This window comes from Leptonychotes weddellii, chromosome 16 (genome assembly GCF_054177405.1).
Source record: "Leptonychotes weddellii isolate Sample4059 chromosome 16, ASM5417740v2, whole genome shotgun sequence".
In the NCBI taxonomy this organism is placed as follows: domain Eukaryota; kingdom Metazoa; phylum Chordata; class Mammalia; order Carnivora; family Phocidae; genus Leptonychotes; species Leptonychotes weddellii.
Genome location: NC_138384.1, coordinates 46,408,056 through 46,422,822, shown reverse-complemented (window position 1 = coordinate 46,422,822; position 14,767 = coordinate 46,408,056). Strand labels below are relative to the sequence as shown.

General features: G+C 53.6%; 3 protein-coding genes across 3 annotated transcripts in view; 1 reads left to right on the top strand and 2 right to left on the bottom strand.

Moving 5' to 3' along the window:
* KCNC3 (potassium voltage-gated channel subfamily C member 3) overlaps positions 1 to 1,482 on the top strand; it is a 12,709-nt gene extending 11,227 nt beyond the window's left edge. The window contains exon 4 of the mRNA XM_081807629.1: positions 1,070 to 1,482. Within this exon, the coding sequence (XP_081663755.1) occupies positions 1,070 to 1,206 (137 nt within the window). The 3' untranslated portion in view covers positions 1,207 to 1,482. The remainder of the gene's footprint in view (positions 1 to 1,069) is intronic.
* POLD1 (DNA polymerase delta 1, catalytic subunit) overlaps positions 1 to 14,767 on the bottom strand; it is a 134,134-nt gene that overhangs the window by 67,113 nt on the left and 52,254 nt on the right. The gene's annotated exons all lie outside the window — the stretch shown is intronic.
* The window catches only part of MYH14 (myosin heavy chain 14), a 77,505-nt gene continuing 67,796 nt past the window's right edge, over positions 5,059 to 14,767 (bottom strand). The window contains exons 38-41 of the mRNA XM_081807920.1: positions 10,476 to 10,684; positions 7,707 to 7,815; positions 5,952 to 6,124; positions 5,059 to 5,844 (exon numbers count right to left, since the gene is read on the bottom strand). Of these exons, the coding sequence (XP_081664046.1) occupies positions 5,691 to 5,844; positions 5,952 to 6,124; positions 7,707 to 7,815; positions 10,476 to 10,684 (645 nt within the window). The 3' untranslated portion in view covers positions 5,059 to 5,690. The remainder of the gene's footprint in view (positions 5,845 to 5,951; positions 6,125 to 7,706; positions 7,816 to 10,475; positions 10,685 to 14,767) is intronic.

Here is a 14,767-nt window from a genome sequence, read left to right as displayed (position 1 = left end):
ACCTCGCGAGACCCTCGGTCCCCCCCTGCCCCTTCCCCCCAGGTTAGCAATTGGGAATGGCTGGGAGGGGGTGTCCCCAAGATGCTGGGCTTCCAACCCCCACCCCCCAGGCCCCCTCTCCTCTGGCCAAGATGCCCTTATCCAGACAGACCTCTTGGCATCGCCTAGAGAATCTGCACTAGAACTTCCCCCAGACACTGGCAGAACTCCTATCTTCCCAAGCTTTCAAGAAACCACACACATACTCCCCAGTCTTAGACCCCTTTGGCTATCAAGACATTGTTAGAACTTTCCCATCAGAAGCTTTCCACCTCAAGACTTCATGACCCTTTAAAGAGACCCCATTACAAGCTTCAGGTGAGCCTTGCCCCTCTCAGACTGCTCTCTAGCCCCTCCAGGGGCACTGCCAGCTTTACCTCCTTGCTCCCCCTCACAGCCCCATCTGCCTTTCCCCCTTTTCCCCACAACTAGGTCAGCCCGCACCTGAGCCCTCCCACCGGCTGCTCCCCCTACATGCATTCCACCGAGCTCCCTCCCCATGCCCGAGCTCCCTCCCCATGCCCGTGCTGCCCACCATCCGCCTTGCTGCCCCCCCACCTTTTTGCCTCAGATAAGGGGGCCAACGGGGGAGGGGGAGGGGAGGTGGGGGGCGGGCTGCGGTGGGGTTGGGGTGAGGGAGGCTCGGTGGGCGGGCGCCACCCTGCCTCCTAACCCTGGGTCTCTCCCCCTTCCCCATGTCTGAACCTTTCTCCTTGATGCTGACTGACTGTCCAATTTGTTCACCTCTCTCTCTCCATCTCCTTGGTCCGCCTCTGTCCATCTCTCTGCCTCTGCCATCTGTCTTGTTATGTCTTGGTGTCTGACTGTCTCGTCTCTCATCCCCTCTGTCTCCCTCACCGTCTCTATCCCTGACCCTCTGCTTAACCTCTTTCTGTCTCTCTGCCTCTCTCTCTTTCTTTCTCCGTCTCTTATCCCTTCTGGCCGTTTCTCCCCTGCTTCCCTGTTGGACCCTTTCCCTGCACCTCCATCTCCATGCTTCCTCCCGTGTTTCTGACCCCCCCCCCCCCAGGTTACGAGAAATCCCGCAGCCTGAGCAGCATCGCGGGCCTGAGCGGGGTGTCCCTGCGCCTGGCGCCCCTTGCCACTCCCCCTGGTTCTCCCAGGGCCGCCCGCCGCGCTCCCCCAACCCTGCCCTCCATCCTCTAGCGCTCCCCTCCCCCCCGTGGGGGGACTCGGGGGTGACAGGGAAGAAGGTCAAAGGAGCTGGGGGTGGGGGGTGGGGGAAAGGGTTTTTTTTTTAAAAAAATCAAAAAGTCATTAATAATATGCAACCGAGACGACGACGCCAGCAGACACCCCCGGACCCCTCACCCCCACCTGGGCTCCCAGGATGGAGGGGGAGGAGCCAAAGTCCAGCCCCCCCCAACTCTCCACTCCCCCACTCCCAAATAAAGCCTTCTCAGGTCTCCATGAGCCATAGGACTTCCCGCTCCCATAAACTCCTGTAAATACGTCCAAATTATGCCAATTACATTTTGGGGCGCCTCTCCCGTACTCTGCATGCCTCTCTCAACCTGGACCCCGCCCCCAACTCCACCTCAGCAATAAGCCGCCAGGGGCTGCATGCCACGCGAATGAGGGAAGGGGCATTCTGGGAAGGGGGCGGGGACCTCAAGGGAGTCGGGCTGGCCTTTAAGCCACGGGTGGGTATCCTAGCCTCCTACCCTTCACCCCAGGAGGGCAACCCATCACATTGATGTAAAAAAATATATATATTAGCAACAATGTGCGGGAAGGAGGAACAGTCACTAAAGCCCAAAAAACGAGCTGAGCTCAGATGGTAGAAGCAGAGGCACAGGGCTGTGCTGTGGACAGCTGCTCCCTCAGCCTTTAGGAGGATCCCTCTGGTGGATGTGACCCTTTCATCCCTCCCCAGACCCCCTCCCCCTCCAAGGGATCTGCTCGCCTCTATTCTTGCTGCATGGACTCAGACCTCCCATCTCAGAATTTCTGGGATGATCTGGCCCTAGCACACAAAATTCCCCAACACCCCCTCCAGATTACCAGGACATGAGACCTGCACCCAGAATTCCTGAGACCAACCCTGGCACCCCGCATCCCCTAAATCCCCACAGGGTCCTGGGACTTAACCTCTGCATACAGATGCTGCCCTCCAAGCCCCTCCCCACCCATTGCCTGGACTGCATCCCAGCACCTCAAACCTCCAAGACTTGACCCAGTCCTTCGGTTCACTTTCAGCCTTTGGGATGCTCCAAATCCTTCCCACTTGGACATTTCTTGGACACCACCAAATCCTCAGGCCTCCCCCCCTCCAAATATCCCCAAATCTCTGACATCAGACATCCACCTCAGGTTCTCCTGATGCTAGAATTTCCAAGATAGGCTCAACCTGTCTGCAATTCCAGGGAACCAGACCTTCCCCCGGGCATCCCCTTTCTTATGCCTAGCCCTGCCTCTTCCAAGAGCCCCTCTCCTTAAATGGTGCCCCAAAGGGACCCTCTTAATGGACATCAGTGTTTCCCAGAGGGTTGTATTTGTACCCCTGGTGATGTGCTAAGGTTTTAGGCAGTACAACGACACTTAATCTAAAAAGTTTTGTCCGTTATGGCATCTTGCACAGAAGCCGGTAAGTCCAGATACTGCTGCCTGGCCCAGACACCGTTTATTTAGGGTAGAGTGTTTCCACTTACAGCAGAGGCTGTGCCCCCGTCAAGGGATACTGGAACATCAGAAGCTTGGGAAACGACAAACCTACCGGGGCTGGGATCCCAGCCCACCCTTCCCCGGCATTCCTCGTCCTGCCATGTTCGCGGGTGGAAGATCATTTGTCATATCCCATCCTGGCTCAAGGATGCGCTACCTCCCCCAAGCCCAGAGACCACACCGGTCCCAGAATCCTTAGAGGGGACCCCCCCCCTTTTGGAGCTGGAGGCCCACGGAATTAGCAACCTTCCTCCCTCTGCTCCCACGGCCTCAGGAACCCCCCACCCACCCGAGGGTTGGGGGGGTGTCACTGAGCACGATTCTTGACGCAACGATTCCTATGCAAGGGGCATTTTGAGTCCCCCCCCAATCCTTCCCTCGGACCCTAAACCCTGACGAATCAGGGGTGAGGGGTGGGGCAGGTTCTGGTGGGAGCGGGGTGGGGCGAGGCAAAGGGCTAGGGACTCCAGACACCAGGGTATGGGGGTGGGGACTGATTATGTTGCCAAAGGGTTTAACTTCTTTAAAAATAAAAAAAAAAAATAGCCCCCAGATTCCCCTGACCCTCACGGAAGCCAAACAGTGCGGGGAAAGGGGGTGAGGATTTTTCCAAAGGGTACAGACCTCTTCCCAACGTCTCCCCCCTGCTCGCCAATCTGCCACACGTACCCAGCTTTTTAGTTCAGCTTTTAAAAATAATCACAATCATAACCCTTTACAGAACGTGACTCACGTCCTTCACCACCGCCCCCATCCCCCAAGTCAACAGTGTGGGATTCGGGGAGGAAGAGAGAGCGCTAAAGGGACAACTTCCAAGTCCCGCTCCCCTTTTCTCCCCGGCCGCCAGGGTGCCTGCAACTATACGCATGCGCTGCATGACGCGCTCCCCACACGCATGTCGCGCCCCTCCTGCGCTCCGCGAACGCACGGACACGGGGCGGGGGGCGGGGCGATTGGGGAGGAACTAACGGCGGGGGTCTTCCTGAGTTCAGCGTCTCCTCCTCCCCATCACACACACAGCAATAAGACTCTCTCACTCAAATGTGGGCGGGGCGGGCCTGGCCTGTCGCAGTGGGAGGTGGGAGGAGTGGCGAGGGGGCGCTCTCAGGGATGGGGGCGGGTGTCCGGAGTCAGTGTGGGGAGGGGAGGTCTGCAAATCGTCCAACTCTGGTGCTAATGGCGGGTCTTCTCAGCCCACCCCCAGGGCAGGGAGGGAGGGGTCGGTATGGCCCCTCCCCCAAGTCTCCCCCACGCCCACCCTGGGTGCATGAACCGCCCAATGCAGAAGCTGCCGCATGTCACCTGCCCTCCCCAAAGAAAAAGTGTCATGCCCCCTTCCCACCCACCCTCTCACTTCCCACCAAAATAAAAGTTTCCTTTTCATTTAAAAGTTGCAACCTGTTTGCTGGGAAGGTCTCCGGATCTGGGCCAGGGTGGGAGTTTTGGGAGCAGAGGAGTTGGGTCTTCAAGAACAGGGGTCATATTAAAGCAGCAAGCGTGTGCACTTTAGGGGGTCCAGACATCCCCTTGATCGCTGGCTCTCAGCTTGTGACTTTTCTGGGGGTTGACGGGGGAGGGGGGCGAAGAAGTGACTGCCTCAGTCTCCCTGATGGTAAAAATGGGGATCCACACCCCTAACTTGAAACTGTGAGGGCACCTGGTAATAGGAGCTCTGAGGTGAGGGTGACAACCCTAGGAGAGGAGTGGAGCTAGGTCTCCAGTAAGAGGTTAGGGGCCAAGGGTCACATGCTCCATATTGCCCACTCTGAAGCCAGACTGTGTGGGTTCAACTCCTTGGTAGCTGTGTGTTCTTGGGCAAGTCTCTCAACTCTTGGGCTTGTTTCTACCACTCTAACAGGGCAGGAGGGGGTGATCTATTCATTCAGCAAATACATGAATTCCAACTAAATGCCAGGCACTATTCTAGGTGCTGGAAAGCAATGGAATCCCTACCTCTAGTGGTTGTGTTGAAGGTTGAGACGAGCGTCCCACGTTTAGCCCATGTTCAGTTAAACAAAGGATCACTACTCAACAGGTGGCTCAAGAGTCACTCTGTCACTGTTTCGCAAAGACTTGAGGGTCTGCCAGAGTGCAGCATCCCTTCTGCCACTTACTGGGAGGCTTGGAGCAAGGGACAGCACAGCTCAGTCTGTTTCCCCATCTGTATAATGGAGGGAATACCTGGGAAGGAGGCTGAAATGAGTTTTTCCACATTAAATGCCGGTACCCCGGAGGCTCCCAATACTGGTCAGCTGTGATTCGAACCAGCAGACTGCCCCACCTGCTGCCCCATCAGAGATCCCTGAGCAGGAACACACTACAGCCCCGTGGAGGTCCAGTTGGGGTTGGAGTTTATTTCTGCGAGAGCCTGGACGCTGGGAGGATATGGGGCCTCCTCCAGCCCCCGCAGGAAAATCCAACCGAATTGTGATCACACAAGAGCAACCAGAAAGGAGGGCAGAGCAGGGGGAGGGAGGGGGAGGTGGGGAGAGAGGGGTCCCCTTATCCCGACCCTCTGCAAGGGTCAAAGGCTGGTGGAGACCTGGGGCTCAGGCTGTTGTCGATCAGAAGTTCAGGGGTCAGGGGCTAAGTGGAGAGAGGAAGAGAGGGAGCGGGGGAAGGGAACCCTAGCTTCGCAGGGCAGGGGAGCCATGCTCCCTTGCTAATAAAGATCATTAACAATTCAGGATAGAGGGGAGCCCTTCGGGACCACAGCTTGCCAACTACACCTCGATCTCCTTCCCAGCGAGAGCCCCAGTCCTCGTCTCCCTGCTCGTCTGCTCCTCTGTGTTTAGGAGTTCACAGGAGGTCTCAGCGCCCCCGCCCCCCCACCATGGGGTTGGTAAGTGCTGCAGTGCCAGAGGGTGGCACCATTTCCAAAGTGCAAGAAGCCGGAGGGAGGGTTCCTGGGACTGGAGCATCGAGGGGCCAGGGAGGGAGGGGCCATGGCTGGAGACAGGATGGGGTCACTGGGGCTGGGACACCGGCGGCCCATCAGGCTCCTGGGGTGGCGGCCCAGCCCCAGGCTCCGCCTCCTCGGCCTCCTCTTCCGAGACCACGCCCTCCTCCAGTCGGAAGACCTGGCGCACGGTGCGGGTGGTGAAGGTGAGGGGGCCGCGTCTGCAGGGAGAAGGGAAAACCAAGAGATAGAGGTTAAAAGAGGGCGGCAGAGAGAGCTGGGGGGCGGGGCCTATGGAGCGAGGGTGCGCATGCGCAGCTGGCCGTACCGGAGCCGGTTCCTCAGCGTGTTCAACTCGCGGTTCATGGACTCTGAGGCTTCTGTGACATCTTCCAGCTCGTGCTGCAGCCTCCGGCGGACTGACTGAGCCCGAGACGCCTCCTCCTCAGCTTCTTCCAGCTGCCGCTTCAGCTGCTTCACCCGAAGGTTGCCCTTCTCCAGCTTGGTGGGAGCAGAGGGCTGGGTTGAGTCTCCAGGTGACGTCCTCACCCACTCCCTTGGCCCCCAGAGCCCCATCCCTCCTGCCCCACACCCCACACCCTGTGCCTTGCCTTCTGTTCATGCTTTGTTCTAGATCCTCTTGCCAGCCTCCAACCCAGCTTCAAATGTGAGGCTGTCCCTCACTTGGTCTTTCTATGCCCACAGCTGACCCCATCTCTCCTCTGCTCAAAGCCCTCCCATGGCTCCCTAGTGGCGCTGGGACAAGGTCCCAGCCCCTCAGTCCAGCGTTCCAGGCCCTGCAGGGTCTTCTTCCCATAAACCCATTGGCCAGACCATCTTCATCAAGACCCTCCCCAAACCCTGCCATCTCTGTCTCCAGGGAGGGGACACGTGTGATCTGACTCCCACCAACCCCTCTGGCCTCATTTCTTATCACTCAAACTCCCTTCCCCATTCTTCTCTCCAGCCACACTGCTCTTTTTGCTCTAAACTCACCAGACTTATTTCCACACCCCAGGGCCTTTGCACCTGCTGCTCCCTCTGCCTGGTTCTTTCTCTCCCCTCAGTTCTCAATTCATATGACACCTCCTTAGAGAGGTCTTCCTGACACCACTCCCCCACCCCCAATCTAGGGAGTATTCCCTAATCCTCTACATCTTCTCTCTTCATTCTCCTGTTCCTTCATAGCCACTGTCACAATCTGTCTTCATCTTTCCTTGTTTATAGGTGTCTTCTTTTTCCTATGCTACAAATGTGAGCTCTGTGAACGGGGGGACCTTCTCTGTCTTGTTCACAGCCATATCTCCAATGCCAAATATAGTACTGGGTGCCCGATAATTGTGGAATGCAGGGTGAATAAGCCGCAGCTGAGCTTTTAAGGGCACGGTGACTCTGTCTATAGTCAGAGAGACCTGGGATCTGATGCAGGCTCTGTCTCTATTAACCGTGTGACTTTGGTACAAACTGTGTCCCCTTTTAAAGTTTCCCATTTTCCCACCTGTGCATTGGGGCAGGTGAAAGAATGCAGACACGTTTTTGTTTTTGTTTTTAAGGTACAGTACTTGGGGGCACAGTTGCTGCTCAATAAATAATTAAGAGCACAGACTTTGCCTCCAGAGTCCTGGGGTTTGAACCCAGACTCCATCTCTTATGAGCTAAGTAATTTGAACAAGTTACTTCACCTTTCTGTGCCTCATCTTTCTCACCTGAATAAGAGGGAAAAGGATAGTACCTGCCTTATATAGGGTTCTGATAAGAACTAAATGTACTACACGTTATGTCTTTCACACAGTGGCTGGCACATAGAAGGCATTTTGTAAACATTACACGTTATGATTTTAGCCCCGGCCTAGCCTCTGGGGAGGGTTTTTCTTCCTTCTCCTTAGCTGTCTCAGCTCCCCACCAGGACCTGTCCTAGATTCCACAATCTACAAGATCACAAAGTCACTGATTCCAGCTCTCTGCTGATGTACCAAGCCCCAGGATGGTGGCCGCACATGGCCTCTCACAAGGGGAACTCGGCCTACAAAGATAGCATGGGGACCATCCCCCACAGTGCTCCCCAGAGACGTTGGCTGCTCACCTGGTCCCGGAGCTGGTCAGCCACCCTCCGCTCCTCCTCCACCTGGAGCACCACCTCCTTAAGGCGCTTCTCAGCTCTGCGCACCAGCTTGCCGGAGAGGATGCGCTCCCTGGAGAGGGGCGTGAAGGAGACAATCAGGAGAGGTGCTTACATGGGGTTCTGTCCCCTCAGCCTTGTCCAGTGGCTGCTGTCCTGTTTTCAGAGTGGCCTCTTCCCTCTTTCCCACCCCCAAGTGGCTCCCATAGTCTACTCAGGTCAGACATGGCTCCCAGGCTCCCGACTCCAGGGCATCTAGTCCTTGACTTGTATCAAGATGCCCGATGATCCTGAAAGTGTCTCCATGTCTGTACCAGTTCTCCATACCCCACTGTGTGCCCCCAGTCCTCCTCTCAGGGAACTGACTCACTGACCACCAGTACCCAGGTCAGATATGGGGCATTATCCTCGCCCAGCCTGTCCCATTGCCCCCTGAACTCTGTCCTGTCCCCTCCTCTCTGTCCTCCAGCCTGAGCCCCCAGCTCAAGCCTGTGCTCTCCCACCTGACCTGGCCTGTCCCTTCCCTCTCAACTCCCTTCTCCACTGTCCCTACGTGTGTGGGGGACACTCTGGAAGCCCAGAGCTCCCCCCTCAGCCATGCCAGCTCCTTCTCCCCTCTCACACACACACCCTTTCTCTGGACAAGCTCATCTGCACCCCAGGTCTCCACACCCATCAGCAGCCTGCTAAATCTGCTACATCTGTCTCCTGGGCTCCAGCCTGGATGGGCCCCCAGCGTTGGCCAACCACCAGACCCCACACACCCCTCACATTCCCCGCCTGGCTCAGCACCTTCTCCCCGACCCGCTCCTCCTCCCCTGTGCTCCTCCTAGATCTGCAGGTCAGACACCGGAGCCATCCTCACCTCCTGTCCCCTCAAAGCCTTTCCCTCCCCTCTCCCAAATTTCCCCATCTGTGGTCCCGGCTCATCTGCCCTCTCCTGCAAGGACCATCACACCCGGGGTGAAGTCCATGTGATGGGGCCCCTAGCGATGGGCAGTGCTCAGCAGCCTCAGGTGTGCTGAGAGGCAGGCACGGGCTGGGGGAAGTGGGAGGGCTTGAGCCGTGGAAAGGGATGCGGTGGGGGAGGCTCCTTCAGCTACAGATCCCCTGGCCACTCCTTGCTCCCAGGGTGACTTTGAGCAGGTCAGGAATACCATCTGAGCCTCAGTTTCTCCATCTGTATAACGGTGGAGGAGGAGCTCAGACTGGAAGACCACCTCTGGAAGGTCTCCCCAGAGACCCCAAACTACATCTCCCATGAACCTCTGGACCCCTGGCCAGGCCCTGGGATGAGAACACCTTCTTTCATGACCATCTGGGGCTGGTTCCCATTGCCTGTCCCTGAGACCTCTCATGCTCATCATGCTCCCCAGTGAACTCAACTTGTTTCCCCAATATTCCCACAGTCACCAGGACTTAACCCCTAACACTGTCCTCTTCCCCCATACCCACAACAGCCTATCAGCCCCCAGCTCCATCCCTCCTGTCCCTCTTTTTCATCCCCTCACACCCCAGCCCCAGCTTAGGCCTCATCTCCTGCCACCTGGACCAGCACCAAGCCTCCTCCCTGGCCTCCCAGCTCCCAGTCTCTGTCCTCTAGTCTGCTCCCAACTTGACCCCCAGGGAGACTTTCTACAGCCAGCACTGGCCCTGCTCCTCCCCAGCTCACAGCCCGCAATGGTTTCCCAACTTCCCAGGACAGAGCTCCTCAGCCTGGCATTCAAGGCTCTCACCTCCCCATCTCTCTCCTGAGTCACAGGCTCCCAGGACCAGTCACCCTCCTCCAAATGCCCTGATGTCTCCCACATGTGTCCCCAAGGCTGCTGCTCTGCCTGGGACAGAAATGGCCTCAATTCTCACCTCTTCCTGTATCCACAGGCTTTGCAATAGGATTTTGCAGCTTCTCGCACCAAGAGACAGAATCTATTTCACCATTCCTTTAAATCTGAGCTGGCCACATGACTTGCTTTAGTGACAGGAGGATGCAGCAGAAGTGACATTGTACCAGTTCCAAGTCTAGGCCCCAAGAAGCCTTTAACACTTTCCCTCACTCTTGGAACCTGGACTCTGCCATGTGAACAATCCTGGGCCAGTCTGGAGCAGAGACTAGTTAGCCTCAGTGTCCCAGGCAAGACCTTAAACAAATGAGAGCCCAGCCAAGATCAGCAAATCCATCTAGCTGACTCGGCTATGGATGCATGAATGAAGCCCCCACGCTCAGATCAGCAGAACCTATCAGCCAGCCAAAGACTCATGAACAATAAGAAATGGTTGTTGTTTTAAGCCACTAAAGTTTAGGCTTGTTTGTTATGCAGCTAGAGCTAACTGCTACATTACTGTTTGGAGATTTATTTACTTTAGAGAGAGACTGTGTGGGAGCAGGGAGGAGCAGAGGGAGAGGGATTAGCAGACTCCACGCTGAGTATGGAGCCTGACACAGGGCTCGATTCCATAACTCTGAGATCATGACTCAAGCCAAAGCCAAGAGTCAGATGCTCAACCGACTGAGCCACCCAGGCGCCCCTACATTACTGTTTAAATCATATTCTTAGTGGGGGTGCAGTTACTTGCAGCCCAAAGCATCCTAAATAATAGAGGAAATCAGCAATCATTAATATTATGATGCCTTTTGGATGTTTCTAAACCAGGTGCTTGTAACACAGCTCCCCTTCATCTCCCTGACCAGAATGTGGGGATCACCCTCCAGCTGTGCCCTCCTCTAACACCCACCTGCTCTCCTGCTCCAGCTGCTCCTCAGCCTGGGCCAGCTTAGACTCAAGGGCGGCGATGATCATCTTCTGGCGGGCCCGGGCCCCAGCGTCCTCCTCACCTAGGCGCCCCCGGAGCTCCTGTATCTGCCGCTCAAGCTGCTGTCGCCCACTCTCTGCCTTGGCCGAGAAACTTCGCTCAGCTGACAGCTCTGTAGTCAGTGATTCCACCTGTAGCAGTGGGAAAAGCAGAACCATCACGGGGGAGTCTCAGAGGGAAGACGGTAGGTAAATTCAGGCACCTCCCACAATTGAGTTGACAATGGTTAAGTGCAGAGCACAGAGCCTGGTACATACTAAATAATAAATGTCAACATGTATTTTTCCTGATTGGCTTAGCAGCCAACAGCAGCGCCAGCCCCGGGTTTTAACCTTTCCAATAGCTTTCTGCTATTTTAATAAGTCCACAAGACTATCACAGACTTGTTTAAATGCTATAAGTTCTACCTCTGTGAATGAGTCCATTCTAAGGGTTATCACACTTCTGTTTGCACTGGGATCATGTGGGGAGCTTGTGAAAAAGATGCAGACCGCAGGGTCCCACCCCCCAGAAATTCTGCTTCCAGCTGATCTGGGGTGGGGGTGGGTGGGTCCATGAATCCGTATTTTCAACAAGCACCTCAGGTGGTTCTGATATGGGTGACGTGCGGGATCATTTTAAGAAATGCCAGCTCAACAAACAGTAACTACTACATTGAGAATGTGTAAACACACCTCTAATAATAGTTCCTGTGTATTTATTCAGCTCGTACTCGGAGTGAGGTCCTGCGCCGGGGCTAAGGAAGTGAGTCAGATCCAGTCTGATTCATACTTTATTACACTGCGTCCTCACAGGAACACATCGGCATGGTGATTAGCATATGCTTTTTTTTTTTTAACTTTTTATTGGAAAATGAAACTGTAATACAGCAAGTCAGAATCTGATCAAGTCTATGATGTCAGGAGTTAACAAAAGGCAAACACCACTGTCACTCCCACCCAGGTGAAGAAATAGAATGTTGCCATTCCAGAAGGCCCTGCATGTCACCACCCTAATATCAACCCCTACCTTCCCCACAAAACAGCACACCGCCCTGACTTTCACAGTAATCACTTCTTTGCTCCTCTTTCGAGTTTTATCACTCAAAGATGAAGGCCTAGATCCTATAATTGAATCTTGCCCATTTGAAAACTTTTGTGTACGTTTCTTTAAAAAAAAAAAAAAAACCCTATGAATACACTTTATTTATTTTTTTAAGTAGGCTCCATGCCTGGTGTTGAGCTTGAATTCACAACCCTGATCAAGACCTGAGCTGAGATCAAGAGTCGGATGCTTACCTGGCTGAGCCACCCAGGAGCTCCTAAGTTGCTATTGTTTTAAAGCTACCTGGTTTGGGGTACTTTGTCATGGCTGCCCTAGGAAACTAATGTAGTGACTAACGAGTATTGAAAGAAAATCACTGTGAACTCATGGATTTAAACAGATTGGATAGATTTAAAGCAGTTGTGATTGTTATTCTTGTAGAAGCTCCAATTGCTCCATTTGGGGCCAACAGGAGCCTCTCCTGGTTGATGTCTAGGTGTTTTTTAACATAAGTAGGCCAGCTCCTGGGGCGCCTGGTGGCTCAGTTGGTTAAACGTCTGCCTTCGGCTCAGGTCATGGTCCCAGGGTCCTGGGATCGAGCCCCGCATCGGGCTCCCTGCTCTGCGGGAAGCCTGCTTCTCCCTCTCCCACTCCCTCTGCTTGTGTTCCCTCCCTTGCTGTGTCTCTCTCTGTCAAATAAATAAATAAAATCTTCAAAAAAAAAAAAAAAAAAGAGAAAGCGCTCTCTCCCCGCGCATGCACCCACATGGTGGCTGCTTCCAAGTCACGAGAGAGGCCTCAGAATAAAATCTACCTCATTGGCACCTTGATCTTGGACTCCCAGCCTCCAGAACTAACGTGAGAAATAAATGTCTGTCGTGTGAGGCACCCGCCCTCCACCCCCCCACCCCGCCGCCGATTCGGCAGCCTGAGGAGACCAAGGCATGGTATGACCAGACGCTCCAGGCTCCTCTTGTTCATTTCCTGTTTCAGATCTGGAATCAGCCGTTTGTAAAGAAGTTGCAGTTTCTTTTAGCGGAACATGGCATTTCTGGACCACAAACTTGGGTACCAGGGATGCTCATGGCTACTGGACTGGCTATTGTTCTCAGGCCTTCTGGACAGAGATAGGATGGCTCTCTACAAAATACCTCACAAGTTCATGTGAACACGCCCAAGTCCAATTCAGAACCACAGGGTTTTGCTTGGTTTTAATTTAGCCTCTCATGACACATCTACATTTAGGTGCTTACATGCTTACAGGCTCAGGTGGCAACAGAATGTGGATGTGCCGTCTTTACTCATTTACTTTATCCCACGTTACACACGTGATGGTCTCAGAAACACACTGCAAATACTGTCACTACCAATATAATTACTCAATCTAGTAATGCAATTTTTTTTTTTTTACATATTTGCCCATTCTCTTAATTTAAAAATAGTTGTACTACACACAACTGAGCAGACAGCTGGTACCTTTCTTACTCCTTTTCAGCCCTCACTGAGTCTTAGAACAATGAGCAAACCTCACGCTCGTTACGCCCTCACGCTGGTGTCTCTCTAATGATTCCGATCGATCATCTGAACCTGGTTCTCCGGGGTGGTGGCTCTCAGAGGCGGCATGCCTCAGAACCTGGAAGACTTGCTAAAGCAGATTGCTGGGCCCCACCTCTGGCATTCCTCACTCACTTGGGTTTGGCTGAGGCCCTCGAACTTCCATTTCCAGCAACTTCTCAGGTGATGCTGATGCTGCCGGCCTTGGGGTCACTTTGAGAACCACTGGCCTCGTAGATTCCTCAGGAATCACTTGTGGGAACACGGCCCCTGAGCTCCTGCATGCTGGCACCTCGTCTCTGTCCTTTATACTTGGAAGGAAGTTTTGCTGGGTGCAAAACCCATGGCTCATATCTTTCTCTGAGAATCTTAACTATATCCTTCCATTTTCTTGCAGCATGAAATCTTGCTCTCAAAAATCTGATGACAATCTAATTTTCTTTTCCTTGCAGATCATGTGCTCATTTTTCCCTAGATGAATAAGGATACCCACCCACCCCTTATTTGTGCCATAGTTTCACTAGCATCTGTCTTGGTATCGGTTTTTTTTAAAGATTTTATTTATTTATTTGAAAGAGAGAGTGAGTGAGAGAGAGAGAGAAGAAGGGACAGAGGGAGAGGAAGAAGCAGACTCCCCATTGAGCAGGGAGCCTGATGTGGGGCCTGATCCCAGGACTCCAGGATCATGACCTGAGCCAAAGGCAGATGCTTAACTGACTGAGCCACCCAGATGCCCGTTGGTATTTTTTTGTTTGATTTTTGTTTTTTTATTTTTTCTTTCTTGTGGTTTTTTTGTTGTTGTTCATTTGTTTTTAAAGATTTTATTTATGTGTCAGAGAGAGAGAGAGAGAGAGAGCCACAAGCAGGGGGAACGGCAGGCAGAGGGAGAAGCAGGCTCCCAGCTGAGCAAGAAGCCTGATGAGGGACTCAATCCCAGGACCCTGGGATCATCACCTGAGCCGAAGGCAGCCGCTTAACCAACTGAACCACCCAGACGTCCCAATTGGTGTAAGTTTTGATAGGTCAATATCCTTGGGTACACAGTGTGCTCTTCCAGTATGTAGCTTCCAACTGTATTATTTCAGGAAAGTTCTTGCATTATACTCTCAGGTTATTTGCTCTGTCCTCCTGCCTGGGTCTTCTTCTTTGGGGACTCCCATTACTGTATGTTGGATCTTCTTAGCCAGTCTTCAATATTTGCTATTTTCTTGTAAATCCTTTTTTGTGTCTTTTTAAGTTTCATTTTGATTTTTAAAAAGATTTACTTGAGAGAGAGAGAGAGAGAAGGTGGGACGGGCAGAGGGAGAGGGAGTCCCAAGGAGACTCCGCGATGGGTGCGGAGCCTAAGGTGGGGCTTCATCCTAGGACCCTGGGATCATGACCTGAGCCGAAGTCAGATGCTTAACCAACTGAGCCACCCAGGTGCTCTGCCCGCATTCTGATTTCTTTTAAAGACTTATTTATTTTACTTTAGAGACCGAGCACATGCGTGCACACATACATGAGCAGGGGGGAGGGGCAGAGGGAGAGAAGCAGACTCCCTGCTGAGTACAGACCCAACTCAGGGGCTTGATCCCAGGAGCCCGAGATCATGACCTGAGCTGAAACCTAGAGTCAGATGTCTAACTGACTGAGCC